At 40.7% G+C, this 21,704-nt stretch overlaps 1 protein-coding gene across 12 annotated transcripts in view; it reads right to left on the reverse strand.

Annotated features, from left to right (window-relative positions):
* Window positions 1-21,704, reverse strand: part of SCAF8 (SR-related CTD associated factor 8) — a 209,984-nt gene that overhangs the window by 166,129 nt on the left and 22,151 nt on the right. For all 12 annotated transcript variants that reach the window (XR_011485657.1, XR_002311347.2, XR_011485656.1 and 9 more), the window contains one exon: window positions 1,437-1,520. Coding sequence is in view for 6 of the 12 variants with exons in the window: in XM_070461590.1 (XP_070317691.1) it covers window positions 1,437-1,520 (84 nt within the window). In the remaining 6 variants the exon portion in view is untranslated. The remainder of the gene's footprint in view (window positions 1-1,436; window positions 1,521-21,704) is intronic.

Consider the following 21,704-nt stretch of genomic DNA (forward strand, 5'->3'; position numbering starts at 1 on the left):
ACAAAAGGTTTTATTAAAATGCATCAACCATTTCACAGAACAAAAATGATAATATGTATGTTTGCACACTCTCAGGATCACAGTCATAAAAATCAGACTATTAATGAAGGAGAATAAAAAGAAAGCACAAGAAACTATTACTCTATATTGAACTCATCAGATTTACTGAAAAATCACTTCTTTGAAGAAAATTCTCTAGGTTAAACGTGTTTATTGCTCACTGCCCTTATCTCTTTCATATTCTACATGTAAATACAGAGATTTGAACTCTAATACTGTTAGACATTGATTACAAGTATGAAAACTAAGGTTTGACTGTTAGAACACTGCAAAATCAACTATCTAAATTTTTTCCTAAAACAGACTCTCTGTGAAGAATCATCTGTTAAATCTAACAGATAATGCTATCATTCAAAGACAACTTATCCAGGGAATTCCCTGGCAGTTCAGTGGGTAGGACTTAGTGCTTTCACTGCTTGGAGCCCAGGGCTGGATCCCTGGTTGAGGAACTAAAATACCAAAAGCCCCTCAGTGAGGCCAAAAATACAAACAAAAACAAAAAAATAAAGATAACTTATTTAAATAATGGTGACTCTGGTTATGGCTGATGTTCTTACTCAGAGTAGAAAAACATATCACTGAAAATCTACAGCAGACCTACTTAATTCAAAATAAGCACTCACTCACACTCAATTTCAACAACTGGACTAGAATAGGAGTCTTAGCTTTGGGGACAAGAACGTTTTGGAGAGGTGTCTATGGCTGAGCTTCAGAAGGTCCCTAAAGCCAAGAAATTCTACTCAAAATTTTGTACATATGTGCATTCCTCTAGCAACAGTCCAACCTTCTGAGGCAAAATTTTGTACATGTGTGTACTTCTCTGGACAGTCTAATCTTCTGAGACTTTCAGAAGTATCCATAAGTCAACACAGGTTCAAAACTACTATGTCAGAGCAAGAGCTAAACTCCTGTGGCCTCTTCCCAGAGTTTAATTGTCCTATGTAAAATGTAATCCAATTATTTTCCATAAAGGTCCATTTTCAAATCTACAGTACAATCAATAAGATAAAAAAACCAACACATTAATTTTTATTTAGAAAATTTTTAACTAGTATTTCAAGATTCTATAGTCAGTGTGACAAATAACAGTGTTAAACACATTCTCCACAATGTGCCTGTATCTAAAATCTTACCTATGAAAAGGGAAAATGCTTCAAAGTTTATGGAAGAATATTTATGAAAATATTAAGTGTTTATCTCTAGTTGGGAGGGTTTGCAGGTGACAGATTTTCATTTTTGTGGTTTTCCAACTTTGGAACATGTGTGCTCACTTTGTAAAGATGAAGAAAATATATAATCTGTAAAAATTATCCCTCCTCCAAAATATTAGTGTAGTATGTCCTTGTGAAAACAGAAGAGTGAAATGTGTTACTCACCTTTATAGCTTTGATGGCTGCCTTAGTGATTTGGGTCATTTTCGCTTTAGAAATGGGCGGCTTGTAGTCATTCAGAGAATACAACTGATGAAAAAGAGCAAAGTTTAAACACAGTAAAACTAATGGTCTCTATACAATTACATGAAATTACCAAACATTTCTATTTTTACATCCTCAGTGAAATTGAAGTGCTGCTTTTCTTTTAAAAATCAAGTTCAGCATCATTAGCCATCAAGCAAATACAAATTAAAACCACTATGAGATTATCACTTTACACTTACTTGCTTATAATCAAAGAGACAGAGAAGTGTTAGCAAGAATGTAGAGAAATTGGAATCCTGACAGTCCTAACGGAATGCAAATGACGCAACAGCTTTGGAAAACAGTTTGACAGTTCTTCAAAAAATTAAACATAATAATATACAGTATGAGCCAACAATTCCACTCCCAGGTATATACCCAACAGATGTGAAAATACATGTTCCCATAAAAAGTTGTACACAGTCACTGCATTATTCATAAAAAACTCATTTAAAAATTGCAAACTAGCTAAATGTCCATCAGATGAGGAATGAATAAACAAAATGTGTTCTACCCAATTAATTAAATATTAACCATGAAAACAGAATGAGGTACTGATGCATACTACAGCACAGATGGACCTTGAAAACATGCTCAGTTTAAAAGGTCACATTTAAAAGACCACATGTTAGAGAACTGCATTTATATGAAATGTCCAGAAAAATAAATCTACTGGGGACTGTCTACAGCGGGCCAGTTGGGGAGAAATGAGGAGTGATAACTAGTGAGTACAGCGTTTCTTTTTCAGGTGATGAAAATATTCTAAAATGTACTGTGGGGAAGACTGCACACCGTACTAAAAACCACTGGACTACACACTTTCACCTGGTTAATTGTGTGGTATGTGATTGCTTTCACATACCACATAATTGCTTTCAGAAGTCAAGAGACCTAATGTTTAGCAACAATCCCACCGTTCCCCCCAAAACTTGTTTTAAAATTTCTCATATAAGCAAAGGATAATAATACTGCTTAGAGAGAAAACAGTTAAAGACAAGGTGGGGAATTAACCAAAACACAACTAAGCTTAAATAAATCCCGACGAAAAGTGGGTACTGAGTAATGCTAGGAATTTAACTACAATTAACTAGAAGTCGAGAGACCAAGCTTTGGCCATCATGATCCTGAAAAAAACAACTTGAACAGGGCCTCCCTGATGGCTCAGTGGTAAAGCATCTACCTGCCAATGCAGGAGACACAGGTTCGATTCCCTGGTCTGGAAGATCTGACATGCCGCTGAGCAACTAAATCCGCCTGCCACAACTACTGAGCCTGTGCTCTAGAAGCCCAGGACTCACGACGACTGAGCCCACAAGCCCAAACTACTGAAGCCCTCGTGCTCCAGAGCCCATGCTCCCCAACAAGAGAAGCCACGGCAATGAGCAGCCTGCACACTGCAACTAGAGCAGCCCCCACTCGCCACAACAAGAGAAAAGCCCTCGCCAACCAAGACCCAGTGCAGCCAAAAAATAAATAAAATTTAAAAGCAAAAAAGAAAAAACTTGAACAGACTATGAAAGCAACTCAAAACAGCTTTAGCTGGTTAACCAACTAGGTAGTCCTCTAATGTGTTTGTTCCAGCACCCCTTATAACCTATTTATCATTGAATTCTACTGATTTTTACCCAGTTTTCCCTGTATTTGTCTCTTCTTCCTCCAACCACCACCATGACCCAAGTCCAAATTACCTTCATCTCTCACATGGAGATGGCATGCCTATCTTTTAAAAACTAATCTGATCGGGTGACTGATACTCACCTACTTCCTCTACCACCTTAAAAAGTTCAATAATTTTCCACTCGCTACAGAAACACAAATCTACGTGAACAACGTGGGTGCCTGGTCTCATTTGTGCCAGAGGCCAGGCACAAATGGGCCTCTGCCCTAGGCACAATGGTCTTTTTTCACCAGAGCCTTCCTCTATTTGGTACAGAGCCAGGGTCTCCCCACCAGTTTTCCTAACGAGGAAAGCCTTCCCCACATGTGCCCAATCAGAACTGTCTCCTTTACACCCTCACTGAACTGCCATTCCCCTTTGAAACTTTCATCATAGTAATGTGACACTTGTATGATTATCTAACGAACATTTAATTTTTAAAAGGACTGTTCCAAAGGGTGACAAAGACTGACAATCCTGAGACAAAGGATGTAAGCTCCTTTAAAGCAGTTTAAGCAGCAAGAGGTGAACTGTGCCCCAAGACCTGTCCAAGCTGAAATGAACACTAGCAGAAGTATAAACATCGTTCCCTTTAAGTTCCCACAGAGGTGTCCACTTGTTGATGATACTGCCTAACCAGGGTTACAATCTCATCAGATCCTTTAAGAAGCCACCTCTGTTAAACTCACACCAAAATTTAATATGCTCGTGGCCTCAGTTCCTACTTGTCTGTTTTATAAAATCTAACTGCATGCAAGTCAACTTGCCAGGAGTAAAATAACATGAACACGTTCTGCAGTATCTACAGCAAGCTGTGTAAAGCAAAGTTCAATTTCCCAGTTAGCAGGTACAGACTGCAGCCCATCTGAGATCCAGACCTACCCTCTCCTAAATGGTGAAGAATCCACCTGCAATGCGGGAGACCTGGGTTTAATCCCTGGGTTGGGAAGATGCCCTCGAGAAGGAAATGGCAACTCCAGTATTCTTGCCTGGAGAATTCCGTGGGGAGTCAGGAGCCTGGCGGTTTACAATCCATGGGGTTGCAGAGTCAGACAGGACTGAGCAACCAACACTCTACTTCCGCTGCTATACTGCTCCACCAGAAAACAAGCTCGAAGAACAGAAACTCTGCCTCTTTTTTTACATCCGTTTCCCTTTATCCCTGCTGTATCCTCAGTGTCTGACAGAGTCAGAATTTGTTAGGAATAAATTTAAGTGAACAAATACCTGTAAGATACAGGATTGTACAAGCTTTGCACAGAAACACCTGAATTTGAACTCCAACTATGTCACAAGCTACCAAATCTCTGAACCGTAGTTTTCTCATTTACAAAAGAGTAGTAATATTCATTTCACAGAAACATTGCCTATAAAGCTTTAAAATACACTTAAATCACGCAACAGGGTTAGCCATTATTAAAATTATCTTTGGTAGGCATTTTCCATTTAAATGAACAATATTCAAGTGTGCATCAAACACCTATTCACTCAGGTTCCTGAAGGGACATTCCATACTAATTTATATTACTAGGGCAATGAAGATGCCTCAGGGTCTTCCCAAAGCTGACAATTTACTTCATTTCGTGTGGTAAAGCCCTAAAGTTTCAATCACCCTAAAGTTTCAATCAAGCATTAGTCCATATTCTAGCAGATCAAAAGCTTCTTTCTTCTTTTTTGGGGGGAGGGAGGTGATTGGCAGGGGGGGGGGGGGAGTTGGGAAGAACGAGGCAGGGGAAATGTTAATTTAGACTTAAAGAACATTTTAGTAACAGTGTCAAAAGTCAGCTCTTATCAGAGACGTTCTTTTTAAAAATGTACCTACTGCAAAAACTTAAAGCACTACTTAGAGAAATACTAAGCAATTAGTAAGTACTTTTCAAAGGTTCACTTAATACATATGCTTTCAACTAACTATCCAACAAGATTCTCTAAAATCTCACTTCTTTAAATCTAATCACCAGAGAAGAGGCATAGATCATGTCATCTAATTCTTCACAGGATGCCTTTACTCAAATTTAACAATGTCCCAGTATTGCCCTTCCTTTGGCTACTCAAGACTTATTCACAGCAAAGATACTAAACAACAGCCTGGGTTTTCAGTCCAATTTAGCCATTCTTTTGTTTTTCCAACTCCCTTCAGGTACACTGAAGAATCATTAACATTTAAATTTTCTACTTTATCACTTGTAGGCACTGTATAAAATGAGTGTTTTTAGATTTGAAAATAACTTCAAATCAAATCAGTTTCTAATGACTTTAATCAAGGCCAGAGGAATCCTGAACCTAAACAGTTTCTTATTTGCTGTCTGGCTACCCCACCAAAAAGCTTATCTCAAAGACTTGTAAAGCTGTCCACTACTGATCAGGCCAGGGTTCAGCAAAGCACGTATTTTAGGCTTTGAATGCTACACGGCTGCTATCACACACCAGGCATCTTTCACTTCACTGTGTTTTGCAGACATACTAAAGTTGTGGCAACTCTGGGCTAGTTAGTGAAGAAAGCATGCTGATAAGCCTCCTGCACCAGTTAAGCTGTGAATGCAAAGGAAAAGTTCTTGAAGGACATTAAGTGCTACTCCAATGAACAGACAAATGATGAGCCCGCAAAGTGGCCTTACTGCGGATACAGAGAAAGTTTCAGTGTCTGGAGAGAAAAGTACAGCAGCTGCCACATTCCGGAAAGCCAAAGCCAGAGCAAGTTTCTACTCAATTCTCTGAAGGCCGAGAGAGGTGAGGAAGCTGCAGAAGTGTGAAGCTAGCAGAGAAGATTCATGAGATTTAAGGAAAGAAGTCATCTCAGTAACATAAAAGTGCAAGTGAAGCACCAAATGCTGATGGAAAAGATGCAGCAAGTTATGCAGACAATCTAGCTCCAATAATTAATTAAAGTATCTCCAGAAACAACAGATTTTCAATGTAAACAAAACAGCCTTAAGTTGGAAGAAGTCAGGTAGGACTTTCATAGCTAACAAGGAGAAATCAATGCCTGCCTTCAAAGTTTCAAAGGACAGGCTGACACTCTTGTAAGAGGCCAATGCAGCCAATGACTAGTAGAAGCTAATACTCATCTACCATGAAAATCCTACCTCCTTGAAGGATCGTGCTCAATCTACTATGCCTGGGCTCTCTAAATGGAACAACAAAAGTTAGATGACAGCACATCTATTTACAACATTGCTGACTGAAAATATTTTAAATCCATTGTTGAGATCTACTTACTGCTCAGGAAAAAAAATCCTTTCAAGATATTACTGCTCATCAACAACACACCTGATCACACCAGAGCTCTGATGGAGATTAGTGTTTGCATGACTGCTAACACAACATCCATTCTGTAGCTCATAGATCAAGGATTCATTTCAACTTTCAACCAAGGATTTATTTCAACTTTCAAGTCTTAATAAGAAATATATTTAGTGAGGTTACAGCTGCAACAGACAGTGATTCCCCTAATGGTTCCAGGCAACGTAAACTGAACACCTCCTGGAAAGGATTCTCCATTCTTGGTGCCGCTGAGAGCGCTCATGATTGACAGGAGGGGACAACAGAGCAATGCTAACAGGGTCTGAAGGAAGTTGATTTCAACCCTCATGGTATTTGACTGTGAGGGGTTCAAGACTTCACGGAGGAAGTTAACTGTAGATGTGGTGGAAATGGCAAGAGAGCTGGAATCAGAAGGGGAGCATGAAGATGTGACTATGCTGCTACAATCTCATGGTAAAATTTTAACAGATGAGGAGCTGCCCCTTTTGGATAAGCACAAAAAGGATAGAATTCTTCAAACAGAATTCTTTCCTGGTGAAGATGCTGTGAAGATTGCTGAAATGACAACAAACGATTTAGAATATTACACAAATGTAGTTGATAAGACAGGATTTGAGAAGATTGACTCTGATTTTGAAAGAATTTCTACTAAGGAAAAATGCTATCAAACAGCATTCATGCTACAGAGAAACTGTTTGTAAAAGGAAGAATCAATCTATGCACCAAACTTCACCGTTTTCTTATTTTAGGAAATTGCCACAGCCACCCCAGTCTTCAGCAACCACCACCCTGATCAGTCAAACGCCATCAACGCTGAGCCAAGACTCTCTACAGCAAAAAGACTACAAGATGATGGTTAGCATTTTTTAGCAATGAAGTTTTAAAATTAAGCTGTGTTCATTTTTTAGACTGAATGCTACTGCACACGTACTACAGTATACTGCAAATGTAACTTTTATCTGCACTGGAAAAGCAAAAAATTCATGTGACTTGCTTTACTGCGATATTCACTTTATTGAGGTGGTCTACAACCAAACCCAAACAATTTGTCTTAGCTCTACATGTCAAAAAAGTGGCCCCAACAATTTGTATATGAATGAGCAGGGTGTTTGCCAATGTAACTTTTTTACAAAAGCAAGTCAACACTGATTTGGGGCAATTTTATTTCTTAATCTTACAAACACAGTTTGGTTCACTTGTTTATCTTTGAATAAACACAACAATCTCATGTCCTGCAAAGTGTATTCAGGCACTCCATCTATGTACTGAGTAACGCTCATACTCAAAATTCAACAAAATGTTGTACTTCGTGCCTGCTACTTCAAGCAAACACTTTACTACAAAAAGGTTAGTGCCTTTCCCAATTTAAGCAATATTAAATAAATTCTACTATGACCCTAAAAAGAGTGCAACAAAAAACTTATGACATGAAAAATCCAAGAGAACCAGCAAATTAGGGTGAAATATTGCTCATTTACAGCTTAATCTTATGCCTTCAAGACTGTTGATTCTAGGTCTAATAGGAATTAAACTTAAGTGTGAACCTCAGATATTAATCAACCTAATTCATTTTCCCCAACAATGGTCCTTTAGGCCTTGAGGGTACTAGTCAGGATCCTTCAAATGGCCTCAGAAATCAGAATTCACAAAAGTTCCTGGAACTGACACAATTTTGGTACTTTCGAGCCAAGATAGCATGCTGACCACTTTTTCCTTTTCTTCCTCTTATTGGCTGGGCAAAAAAAGAATAATTTCTTACAGGTATTTAAAACTATATAAAGTAGATTGGGGAGGGGAAAAGGTTAAGATGTCACCTACTTCCAGAAAAATGTGCTAAGAGGACTGGTTAACTGATGAAACAAACGGGAAGCCGCAAGCCACAATACACACAAAATATAGCCAAAGAGGGAAATAAGTTGCCCTGAAAAAATCGAGTCTCATCCATCAAAGTCAAGGTACTCAGCACGAGCAGCACAATGAACTAACACCTCATCCACTGCTGCAAAATGTCAATAAATAATGTCTAAAACTGAACATTAAAGAAACACATATAAAATTATTACTTAGTGATATGAAGGTTATCAGAAAAACTGAAATGTTACAAATTAAAACAGTTCTTTTTGGAGATCCAGCATAGGGTTTGAAGGAAGAGATTCCAATAAAATCTCTTTTGTACTTAAAAAAAAAAATTACATGCATATGTTATTCTGAAAAATATAACAATTATATTTTAATACAATCCTGTTCTAATTCCACTTGCCAAAGCTGGCCTTCCACAGTGTATCTGTCTCCCAAAACTTGTATGTTGAAGTCCCAAGCCCTAGTGTGACTGCGTAGTGGCTGCTGAACAACATGAAGTTACAGATGATGACCTTCCACATGGTCAAAAATCCACACACAACTTACAGTCAGTCCTTCCCACCTAAGGTCCTGCATCTACAGGCTCAACCAACCACACGCTGTGTAGTACTGTGCTACCTACTACAGAAAAATTTCCACATGTAAGTGAACCCTCACAGTTCAAACCTATGTTGTTAAAGGTCAACTGTATTTGGAAACAGCCTTTATGGAGGTGTGGGCTTCCCAGGCAAGGCAGTGGTACAGAATCCGCCTGCCAATGAAGGAGATGCAGGTTCAACCCCTGGGTCGGGGAGAACTCCTGGAGAAGGAAATGGCAACCCACTCTCTTCTTCTTCTCCAGGAGATCCCGTGGATAGAGGAGCCTGGTGGGGTACAGTCCAAGGGGTTTCAGAGTCAGACACAACTCGGCGAGTGAGCACGCACACATGCACATGGTCTTGAGAGTGCAGTCCTCATCCAGCAGCATCACTGTCCTCCTAAGAAGAGACTCCTGGGCTTGCCACGTGGCCCTGCTGGTAAAGAACCGCCTGCCAAGCCAGGAGACATAAGGGACACGGGTTTGATCCCTGGGCCAGGAAGATCCCCCCACTCCAGTATTCCTGCCTGGAGAATCCCATGGACAGAGGAGCCTGACAGGCTCCAGTCCATGAAGTCACACAGAGTCCGGCACAGCTAAAGCGACTCAGCACATGCACACAGGAGACACCAGAGAACCAGCCCTGTGACGGCCATGTGAATACACGAGAAGGCTCCATGACAGCCAGGACCCGAGGGTGGCTGCCAGCAACTCAGAGGTTCCCCACCCCCACTCAGCAAATAAAACGTGGCCTCGATCCTACAACGGCAAGAAACCGTATTCAGTCAACAAGCTGAATCAACTGGGGGAGAGATCACAAATCTTAACTGAGAGCGCAACTGTGCAGACGCACTGGCCTCCCCCCGCTGAGACTGTAAGCAGAGGACCCAGCTAACCAGGGCCTGGGTCTGATCCGTGCAAACTGTGAAAGAAGCACGTGGTGTTTGAAGCCTCAAGCTAAATTTGTGGCAAAGTGTTACACAGCAACAGAAAATAAAGTAGAAGAAAGCTGTGAATGATCTTTATTTTCTAACTTAACTGTACAGACTTTTTACTTTACATAAATATTTTTGCAAAAAAAAATCATTTTTATAATTCAAAGTAGAAACTATAACTTCAAAATAAAAAATTTCTGTGCCTTTTCCTAAATAACTTAAAAAAACAGAAACTCAGTATTCTGCATACAGGAATAAAAAGTTGAGTAACAGTCTAGCTTCACTGGTAGTCATTTTAAAAAGCATAATATTCACCAACTTTAATACCTGAAAACCAATACACTTCATTGCAAATTCTGCCTCAACAAAGCAAAAATTATGTATTCTCCATATCCAAAATTTCTCACTTCCTGATAAATGAGGTCTCCTTTCTTTACATAGCAGAATCTTACATATTAACTTTGCTTTGGAACACAACATAAAAATGTTTGGTACTAGAAGCATGTAACAGAGTGACATATGAAATCAGACACATAGGACATAACAAAATGTGACCAGAGAACACGAACATTAGACTAACAGTAGTAGATTCAACATTAAGAAAATCATATTCTAAAAGAATAATGTGAACAATATTGACTTTTTCCTAACATTCTGAAAGCATATCTCTGTCAGAAGTAAAACAAAACTCTCCAAAAACTTGGGTTTATTTCTACTGGAGTAGCAATATTCTTGAGCAATCAGAATGTTTTAAAGAGCAAATGCTAAATAAAAGACATAGCACAGAGATTCTGAGAGGACCATCACATCAGGCTTTTAACCAAGGCAGCACTCCGAATTTTATACTGAATACTGTGACAGTATGAAAACTTCCCTGGAGGTGCAAACGATAAAGAATCCTTCTGTGGTGTAGAACCAGGTTTGATCTCAGAGTCGAGAAGATCCCCTGGAAAAGGGAATGGTTACCCATGCCAGTATTTCTTCCTGGATAAGTCCATGGTCAGAGAAGACTGGTGGGCTACAGTCCACAGGGTCACAGAGAGTGGGACAAGACTAAGCAACTAACATTAACACACTATGACAACTTCAGAACAAAGTATCAAATGCATCTGAAGGGAAGGAAAAAAACAAAGAAAAAAGGGCCCTAAATAATGGCAAACACCAAAGCACAAAACCTGAAATGTGACATCTAAAAACCTGTTCAGTTCAGTTCAGTTCAGTCACTCAGTCATGTCTGACTCTGCGACCCCATGAACCACAGCATGCCCGGCTTCCCTGTCCATCACCAACTCCAGGAGTTCACCCAAACCCATGTCCATCGAGTCGGTGATGCCATCCAACCATCTCATCCTCTGTCCTCCCCTTCTCCTCCTGCCCTCAATCTTTCCCAGAATCAAGGTCTTTTCAAATGAGTCAGTTCTTCGCATCAGGTGGCCAGTACTGGAGTTTCAGTTTCAGCATCAGTCACTCCAATGAACACCCAGGACTGATCTACTTTAGGATGGACTGATTGGATCTCCCTGCAGTCCAAGGGACTCTCAAGAGTCTTCTCCGACACCACAATTCAAAGCATCAATTCTTTGGCGCTCAGCTTTACAGTCCAACTATCACATCCATACATGACCGCTGGAAAAACCATAGCCTTAACTAGACGGACCTTTGTTGACAAAGTAATGTCTCTGCTTTTTAATATGCTGTCTAGGTTGGTCATAACTTTCCTTCCAAAGAGTAAGCACCTTTTAATTTTACGGCTACAATCACCATCTGCAGTGACTTTGGAGCCCAGAAAAAACCAGTGAGAGAACATAAAAAATAATCTTAAAAAAAAAAAAGTCTTATAACCTTCTTACTGGTTATGAAAATATTTTAGTATGGAAAAACTGAAAAATGCAAAAAAAGCATGTAGATGGTAAAATATGCAAATCAGCCATAATCCAACAATTCATCACTCATTCCAAATAAACTCAGTGCCAGGCACTATGGGTCCAGTAGAGGAGGTAATAGCTCCTTCTCACGAACTGATGGGCTGCCTCTGGAGATGGACAATGTTCTAATAAACAAACAGACACAGCTTGCAGAGTATAGTTAAGTACACAATGAAGGTAACAATGTGATATGGTGAAGAGTATTGTACATCTTTCTCAGAATCTCAAAATCAGAATCTTTTTAAATTATAAGATACTATAAAAAGGAAATGCCTATTTAAAAAATTTTAAATCTGAATTATGCAAAAATCTGTCCAATAAGATCAAATCTATATACCAAGCTTTTGGAGACAGAGGGAGAAATCCTCTAGTTTAAAAAACTGGGGAGGTGGGGGGGGGGGGGCGCGAAAAATTTGATTATATACATAAAAAGGTGCCAACAAGAGTATTGTAACAAATACAAATATTTATATCCTTCATAATAATTATCTTTAATTATCAGCTACAAGCAGTTTCACATAAATAATTAGCTTATTATTAAGCAGAATATCCCATTTGTTAAGCATGAAAGACACCTAAGGTTAATATTACAGTTCTGAATACTGTCAAAAAGGAAACTATTTTAGACTCTAAGTTATAGCTTAAAACTGCATTAGTAACAACGAAAAACTATCAACTCTCCCCCAAAAGGTTATCCTTTAAAAAACTAAATTCAGGCCACAAGAACTTATTTGCATGGTCCTTTCATTCAACATTCAAACTTATACAACCTTACCAAGTGCCTGGACTAAACTGGGTTAAAAAATACTCTTAAAAAAAGAGAAGGAGAAATAAGGTATGACATCCCTTTCATGTGGAATCTAAAAAGAAATGATACAAATGAACTTACAAAACAGAAAAAGACTCACAGACTTAGAAAAGGAACTGATGGTTTGCAGTGGCGGGGTGTGGGGAAGGGATGGTTAGGGAGTTTATAACAGACATGTTGTTTAGTTGCTAAGTCCCGTCTGACTCTTTTGCGACCCCAAGACTGTAGCCCACCAGGCTCCTCTCTGCCCATGGGATTTCCCAGGCAAGTATACTGGAGTGGGTTGCCACTTCCTCCTCCAGGGGATCTTCCTGACCCAGGGATCGAACCCAGGTCTTTTGCATTGCAGGTGGATTCTTTAGCACTGAGCTACCTGGGAAGCCCAATGAACATATATATACACTGCTGTGTTTAAAATGGATAACCAACAAGGACCTACCTATAGTACATGAAACTCTGCTCAATGTTCTGTGGCATCCTAGATGGGAGGGGAGTTTGGGGGAGAGTGGATACATGTATATGTATGGCTGAGTCCCTCCACTGTTCATCTGAAACTATCACAATACTGTCAATTGGCTATACTCCAATACAAAATAAAAAGGTTAAGTTAAAAAAGTACACAGGAGTTAGTCAAAATGCAGTAAGCAATTGTAGCCTCTCCCCCCCATTGTGACAAGTAAACCCTACAGACTAATATAAAAAAGTACCTAGCTACCTGAGAACTCTGAAAGAGGGAGCACCAGACTGGCTGGAGTTAAACTTGAATAGTGACCAGTTACAGCGGGGGAGGGAGCTGCGTGTGGACGTTAAAGTAAATTTCACAGTGTTCTGTGTTCCTCTATTGTCTCTGGCTTCGATTCCAGAGCTGGTGTTATCAAATGGTGCAGACAATACTACAATCACAAAGTGAAGTCGCTCAGTCGTGTCCGACTCTTTGTGACCCCATGAACTGTAGCCTAGCAGGTTTCTCCGTCCATGGGATTCTCCAGGCAAGAGCACTGGACTGAGTTGCCATTTCCTTCTCCAGAGGATCTTCCCAAGCCAGGGATTGAATCCGGGTCTCCCACATTGCAGGCAGACGCTTTACCCTCTGAGCCACCAGGGAAGCCCACACTATAATCAAAAGCTGTAGGGGAAATCCCCTTCAGCCACCCAGAAGACTAGGTAAAAGGGATCTTCCCTGCTGCTAGAGGCTGGGGTGAGCCAAGAAAAACTCCTGCTCCCCCAATCTTCCCAGGCCCTACTAAGGGCTAAAGGGCAGCCACTGTTGCCACTTCAGCACCAAAAACCCAAGAGATAAGCCATCTCTAGACAGGAAATAGGCCCCTACTATCCAAAAAACACCGTTTTCTTTTTCTTGCCACTTCTCTTTGAAGGCTAAAGCTGCAGTGAAATCTGACTTTCTGGCCAGAGAACAGGGAAAAGGATGCACTGGGATCTGGAGAGAGAAAGGGAATCCCAGAAAGAACTAGAGAAGAGGAGCCCCTGAATCCGTGCCCCAATTGAAGTCCTGGTCTCATCCGAAATGCACCTGCGTGAAACAGACCCAAAGAAGCCCCGCAAAGGCTTTGGGAACTAATACCTATGTAAACCGTTACCCAAGACCTAGACAACTGAGTGGCACAAATGTTGAGCACATCCAAACAGCAGAAGAAATGCTCTGAAAACTGAACTGACATTAGATCACTGAAAAAGCAAGAGAGTTCCAGAAAAACATCTCTTTCTGCTTTACTGGCTATGCCAAAGACTTTGACTGTGTGGATCACAACAAACTGTGGAAAATTCTTCAAGAGATGGGAATACCAGACCACCTGATCTGCCTCTTGAGAAACCTGTATGCAGGTCAGGAAGCAACAGTTAGAACTGGACATGGAACAACAGACTGGTTTCAAATCGGAAAGAGAGTACATCAAGGCTGTATATTGTCACCTTGCTTATTTAACTTATATGCAGAGTACATCATGAGAAATGCTGGACTGGATGAAGCACAAGCTGGAATCAAGATTGCCAGGAGAAACAGCAGTAACCTCAGATATGCAGATGACACCACCCTTATGGCAGAAAGCGAAGAAGAACTAAAAAGCCTCTTGATGACAGTGATAGAGGAGAGTGAAAAAGTTGACTTAAGGCTCAACATTCAGAAAACTAAGATCATGGCATCTGGTCCCATCACTTCATGGCAAACAGATGGGGAAACAATGACGGACTTTATTTTTCTGGGCTCCAAAATCACTGCAGATGGTAATTGCAGCCATGAATTAAAAGACGCTTACTCCCTGAGAAGGTAAGTTATGACCAACCTAGACAGCATATTAAAAAGCAGAGACATTATTTGCCAACAAAGGTCTGTCTTGTCAAAGCTATGGATTTTCCAGTAGTCATGTATGGATGTGAGAGCTGGACTATAAAAAAAGCTGAGGGCCAAAGAATTGATGCTTTTGAACTGTGGTGTGGGAGAAGACTCTTGAGAGTCCCTTGGACTGCAAGGAGATCCAACCAGTCCATCCTAAAGATCAGTCCTGAACATTCACTGAAAGGCCTGATGTTGAAGATGAAACTCCCAATACTTTGGCCACCTGATGCGAAGAGCTGACTCATCTGAAAAGACCCTGATGCTGGGAAAGATTGAAGGCGAGAGGAGAAGGGGGCGGCAGGGCTGGATGGCATCACCGACTCAATGGACGTGAGTTTGAGTAAACTCTGGGAGTTGGTGATGGACAGGGAGGCCTGGCGTGCTGCAGTCCATGGGGTCGCAAAGAGTCAGACATGACTGAGGGACTGAACTGAACTGAAAAAGGCAAGACAGAACTTGCATCCCGAATCAAACCAAACTAAATGTCTGCTAAACAAAAATCAACATTTTTCAGAGAATAAAGTACCACAATATTGAAAATATCCAGTATATGAGCCAAACTTATCTGACATACCAAAACACACACACACACATTGTCTCCCTCTCTCTCTCACTCAACCATTCACTCACCTGCTCTCCCAGAAAATCCGTCCACACTGATCAAAGGAAATAAATAACCAACAGATGCTAACAACAAGGTAATGCTTTTGTTGCAATTATCACTAAGAACTTTAAAGAAGTTATAATCATTATAAATAAGGTAAAGGAGAAAATTCTTCCAATAAATGCTATGTTTTCAGCACAGAATGACAAACTACAAAAAAGAACCAAATGCAAATGTCAGAACTGAAAAATACAATACCTTGAGGAAAATAATAGCATACCACTATATACAAGAGCTGTAAAATTTTACTAGTGACTTTATATAATTGCAACTTCATAAATAAAAGAAGTACAAAAACAAGACCAGGAAAAATGTTCAGAAAAACGTCTAAAAACTGAATATGATTTATCAGGCATAGACAATTTTTTACTTTAAAGTCTTATCACACATTTCTTTTTCCATTTCACACCATTCCTTCCACTGTAGAATAAATCTTTTCTTCATCTTTTACTTTCCTTCAAATCATAATTTAACCTACTAAATGAAAACCTTTTCAAGGTAATTCTAGTCCAATTCAAACAAAACAGAACAAAATGGAAAATAAAAAAGCACAATGACTAATCCCTGATGAGATTTTTTTTCCTGTTATGTATTTATACATATAACTACTGGCTATGATACAAACTGTATCTCTTACAGTGGGCTGCGGCAAAAAAAATTTTGAGAAGCACTGCTCTAGCTCACACTTGTAGGTAGAGAGTAATAGTAAAATTAATTATACAGAAAATAAAACATGATTAACTTCTCTCTGGATAAATCAGCTTGCCACAAGATGGCTTAAAGGGCAATCTTTGTTTCTTTCTTAAAAGATTAGCAAGGATCTAAAGATGCAAAAGACACAAGTATAAAATTCAGAGTTGTTTTTCTTAGTTGTAATCAGAGGAATGGGAATGGGGGAAATTTTCATATCTAATATCATACCCTAAAAAATAAAACCATACCCTGCCACCACTGATATGTATGTATGTGTGCAGATAAAACAGCACAGATCCTTCTCCTCCTGTAACTGTTACACACCCTGCTTACTATCTTCATGGCAACTTAATCACAATGTAAAATTGCTTTGTTCACAATCTGTTTCCTGCTTGGCCGTTCCCCAGTACCTCCATCCACCCGTCCACTCAGGAAATAGCGACACGACGCGCTACAGATTCTCAGCCAACAGTCACCAGTATCGGCCTTTTTTATAGCCTCTGCAATGTCTGAAATAGTTCCTTGCGCACATCAGTCAAATATAAACTGATTTAAATGATAAATTAGCTTACTAGGTTCTAAAGATAATCAGGCAAACAAATTCCAGCTATAAAGATAAATTTATCCAGCTTCTTCATATCTAAATGCACCTGAACACAACAGATGTCTTTTGCTCAAAGGAGCAGAATGCCAAGGCCAGACTGATGATATATATTTCTTAACTCCCCATGCCCCCAAGCTTTACTTTTAATAATCTTTGCAACCTTCTATTTACAAACTTATGCCAGTACCCATGAAAATAAAGAATTATTTCAAAGGAGCAGAATGTCTCTGAAACAATCTCCAACATAATTTATGACTGATGTACCATAATCACCCTTGTATACTTCAAATTTACTTTAAGAGTTAATCATAAGCACTCACAAAATAATCCTTCTCAGATCACTAAGTTTTATTTTCCAGGTAACACCAACTAAAACAAAAAACTGAGAAATATGAAGCCAAACTGAACCAATTAACAGGTCAAAGCTAATCAGTGACTTCAATCAATATCCACTGATAAGCTACTGTAGATATGCACAATACATCAAGCTCTTCAGGGGATAAAAGGTAACATGAAGACCTTCACCCCAACTACCTAATAATCTACTAAACTGGAAAGGGAGGGTCATAGACACACAGTTACTGTAGTATTATACAACACCATCCTTATGGCAGAAAGCAAAGAGGAATCAAAGAGCCTCTTGATGGAGAAGAAAAAGAGTGAAAAAGCTGGCTTAATACTCAACATTTAAAAAACTAAGATCATGGCAGCCGGTCCCATCACTTCCTGGCAAATAGACAAGGAAACAATGGAAACAGTGGCAGACTTTATTTTCTTGGGCTCCAAAATAACTGTAGATGGTGACTGCAGCCATGAAATTAAAAGACACTTCCTCCTTGGAAGAAAAGTTACGACAAACCTAGACAGCATATTAAAAAGTAGAGACATTACCTCGCCTACAAATGGCCATCTAGTCAAAGCTATGGTTTTTCCAGCATTCATGTATGGATGTGAGAGCTGGACAATAACAAAGGCTGCACACCACACTGAAGAACTGGTGCTTTCAAACTGTGGTGGCGGGAGAAGACTCTGAAGAGTCCCTTGGACAGCTGCAGAGCAGGGAGATCCAACCAGTCCATCCTCAAGGAAATCAGTCCTGAATACTCATTGGAAGGACTGATGCTGAAGCTGAAACTCCAAAACTCTGGCGACCTTATGCCAAGAGCTGACTCACTGGAAAAGACTCTGATGCTGGGAAAGACTGAGGGCAGGAGGAGAAGGGGGCGACAGAGGATGAGATGGCTGGATGGCATCATCAACTCAATGGACATGAGTTTCAGCAAGCTCCAGGAGACAGTGAAAAGACAGCGAAGCCTGGCATGCTACAGTCCATGGGGCCACGAAGAGTTAGACACGACTAAGTGACTCACAACAACAACAAACAGATTCTCGGTATTCTGAGATTTATTTACCACTGTCAGCTCTGATAATTCACTAATGATTTCAAAGTTCTCTGAAATGTGGTGGTGATGTTCAAGCCGCTCGTTGTGTCTGACTCACAGTTAATTTTTTGGAGACACTGATTTGAAATGTGTATAATTAAAAAGCTGTGTAAGGTCAACAATTAGTGCCTGAGCACCATCGTTTTTCCCCTCTCATGTTCCCACATGCATTAAAAAAAAAAAGTAACTTACTGAAGTAGTATTTAGAAACTGGGGGATCCATGAGAACCTTAAGACTTTGCCTCATGGAAACAAGAACATGGGAAATATAACTCAGTGCCAAAATAAAAAATGCTACGGGGAGGGCATTCAGATAAATGAAATGTAGTTAGAAATAACAAAAGGTTTAATATAGAAAGTGGAAGTGAAATGGACTGAGTGGAAAAAGAGAGCATCCCTGTTACTGCTGTGATTCTGCTTCTACACTGTTTACATATATAGTGTATTCATCAACAAACCTCTCCTGACAAGCAGTAATTTTCACAAAGGACTGAAGAAGTGGCTATTTTCTAATGGGAATGCATTAAAATCTAAACAGACTTCGTGCTTTCCTACTGGAGGATTACTAAATGCCAAAAATAAAACACAAGGATGGGAATATACACTGCATAGCTTTGCATATAGTCAATCTTCCCATTTCACAGCATTTGCAAATACGCACTGCACATGATAAATATATTTACATATAAATATATGTGTAAACAACTTATTTCTAAAGGTCTTATAAAAAGCCTTTGTCAGCCACAAGCTGGCACTTGCCGCTTACACTGCCAACACGTGAACAGGGGTACTCGCCGTCTGCCTCCGCAGAGACTGAACCCCGTGCTACTGAAGCTCGGACCTCCACCACACCACAGGAAGGTCAGGGTGCAGCGAGGCACTGACTCCAGTGTCTAGGAATAGGTTTTAAATCTCAATCCTTTTGGCCCAAAAGCACTAACCCCCTTCATGGTAACATCTGATCCTCTGGAACTAGCAGAAAACCTTCTGTAAAATGGGTGCGTAATGGTACTGAACTTCGTCTTCACCAAAACCTCCTGTACCGGCCTTCCTCCCCGTCCCTTTGGAGCAGTCAGTCTCTCAAAGCTTCTGATGCGCTGCCTTCCTGGCTGTAACCAGTCATTTTGCCCCAAATAAAACTTAACTCAAGCTCTCAAGTTCTGCTCTTTTCAGTGGACACCTTAAATCCGCAGTTAAAAACCTGTACAAGTTCTGGTTCAAGACGGTGGAGCAGGAGGACGTGCGCTCACCTCCTCCGAGAGCACCAAAACTGCAATGAGCTGCTGAATGGCCATCAACAGGACGACAGGGCAACTCCAAAGACAGCCCATGTCCAAAGACAAAGAAGAAACAGCCGTGAGATGCTAGGAGGAGCACAACCACAATAAAATCAAATCCCATACCCGCGGGGCGGCAGACCCACAAACTGGAGAAGAGTAATACAAAAGAAGTTCTGGTGTTGTTGTGAAGGTTCTGAATCCCACTCTTCCAGGCCTGGGGACTCAAAAAAGGGACTGTGAATCCTCAGGGAATCTGACCTTGAAGGCCAGTGGGATTTGATTATAGGACTTTCAGAGGAGTGGCAGAAAAAGACTCCAGTCTTGAAGGCCACAAACAAAATTTTGCACGCACCAAGACCAAGAGGAAAGGAGCAGTGTACCCACAGGAGACTGAACCAAAACTACCTGCTGTTTTGGAGGGCCTCCTGTGGAGGCATGGGTCAGCAGGGGCTGCCAGAGGGACGAGGGCACAGGTAGCATCAGGCCAGAAAGGTCCCCCTTGGCATAAACCCTCTTGGAGTTCCTAACCCTACCACAGTCTGGGTCACCTTGGGCCAAACAACTACCAGGGAGGGAGTGCAACCCCACCCATCAGCAGATAACTGAACTGAAGTTTTACTGAGCAAGGCCCTGCCCACCAGAGCAAAAAATAGCTTTTCCCATTGCCAGTCCCTCCCATCAACAAGCTTACACAAGCTTCTTGGCCTCATTCATCAGAAGGCAGACAGAAGCAGCAGCACAGTCTCAGAGGCTAAAACAAAAACAATATTCCAGAAAGTTAATCATGATGAAAAAGCAGAAAGTTATGTTCCAGATGAAGGGACAAGATAAAACCCCAGAAAAACAACTAAATGAAGTGGAGACAGGCAAACTTCCAAAAAAGAATTCAGGATAATGACAGTAAAGATAATTCTGGGTCTCGGAAAAAGAATGGAGGAAAATATTGAGAAGATCCAAGAAATGTTCACCAAAGACCTACAAGAATGAAAGAACCAAATAGAGATGAATAATAAAGATGAATACTACACTAGAGGGAATCAATAGCAGAATAACTAAGGCAGAAGAACAGATAAATGACCTAGAGGACAGAATGGTAGAAATTACTGCCACAGAACAGAACATAGAAAAAAGAATGATAAGAAATGAAGACAGCCTAAGAGACATCTGGAACAACATTAAACACACCAACATTTGCATTACAGGGGTCCCAGATAGAGAAGAGAGAAAGGACCTGAGAAAATATTTGAAGAGGTAATAGCTGAAAACTTCCCTAACATGGGAAAGGAAATAGTCAACCAAATCCAGGAAGCAGAGTCTCCCAGGAAGGATAAACCAAAAGAGGAACACACCAAGATACACAGTGATCAAACTGACAAAAATTAAAACAGAGATAAAATATTACAAGCAACAAGGGAAAAATGACAGCATGCAAGTGTAACAAAAGGGAAAGGCGCAGAGCACAGCTTCTGAAAGAATGACACAGTCCAAGGACACAACAGAAACTGAGTAGAATCAAACGGGACCAAGATGGCAGACTGACACTCCAATACTGATGCACCTGATGCAAAGAACTGACTCACTGGAAAAGACCCTGATGCTGGGAAAGTCTGAAGGCAGGAGGAGAAGGGGACGACAGAGGATGAGATGGTTGGGTGGCATCACCGACTCGATGGACAAGGGTTTGGGTAGACTCCGGGAGACAGTGAAGGACAGGGAAGCCTGGGGTGTTGCAGCCCATGGGGTGGCCAGGACTCAGACACGACTGAGTTGAGACCGAAGGCAAAACTAGACACTGATCCCCAACCAGCAAGTGAAATGACACACCCAGAGGTGCCGTGACAGTTCCCAGGCACTGTTAAAAGACCAAGGAGTGGGCGGTGGCGCAAATCCTGGAGATCTCCGCCCCTCCCTGAGAACAGCTGGAACCCTCCTCCCACTCATTAGGATGAACTCACTCAACCTATGAACACTAACCAGGTCACGGCTCATGGCCTCCCTCTGAGACGGCCCCACTGTCGGTGCAGTGCGCTTCTCTCTCAACCTGAAAAAACCCGCTTCTCACCTATCACTTCCTCTCTCACTTAATTCTCTCTCACTTAACTGTCAGAAACAGTGAAGAACCTGA

This window comes from Odocoileus virginianus, chromosome 34 (assembly GCF_023699985.2).
Source record: "Odocoileus virginianus isolate 20LAN1187 ecotype Illinois chromosome 34, Ovbor_1.2, whole genome shotgun sequence".
NCBI classification, from domain to species: domain Eukaryota; kingdom Metazoa; phylum Chordata; class Mammalia; order Artiodactyla; family Cervidae; genus Odocoileus; species Odocoileus virginianus.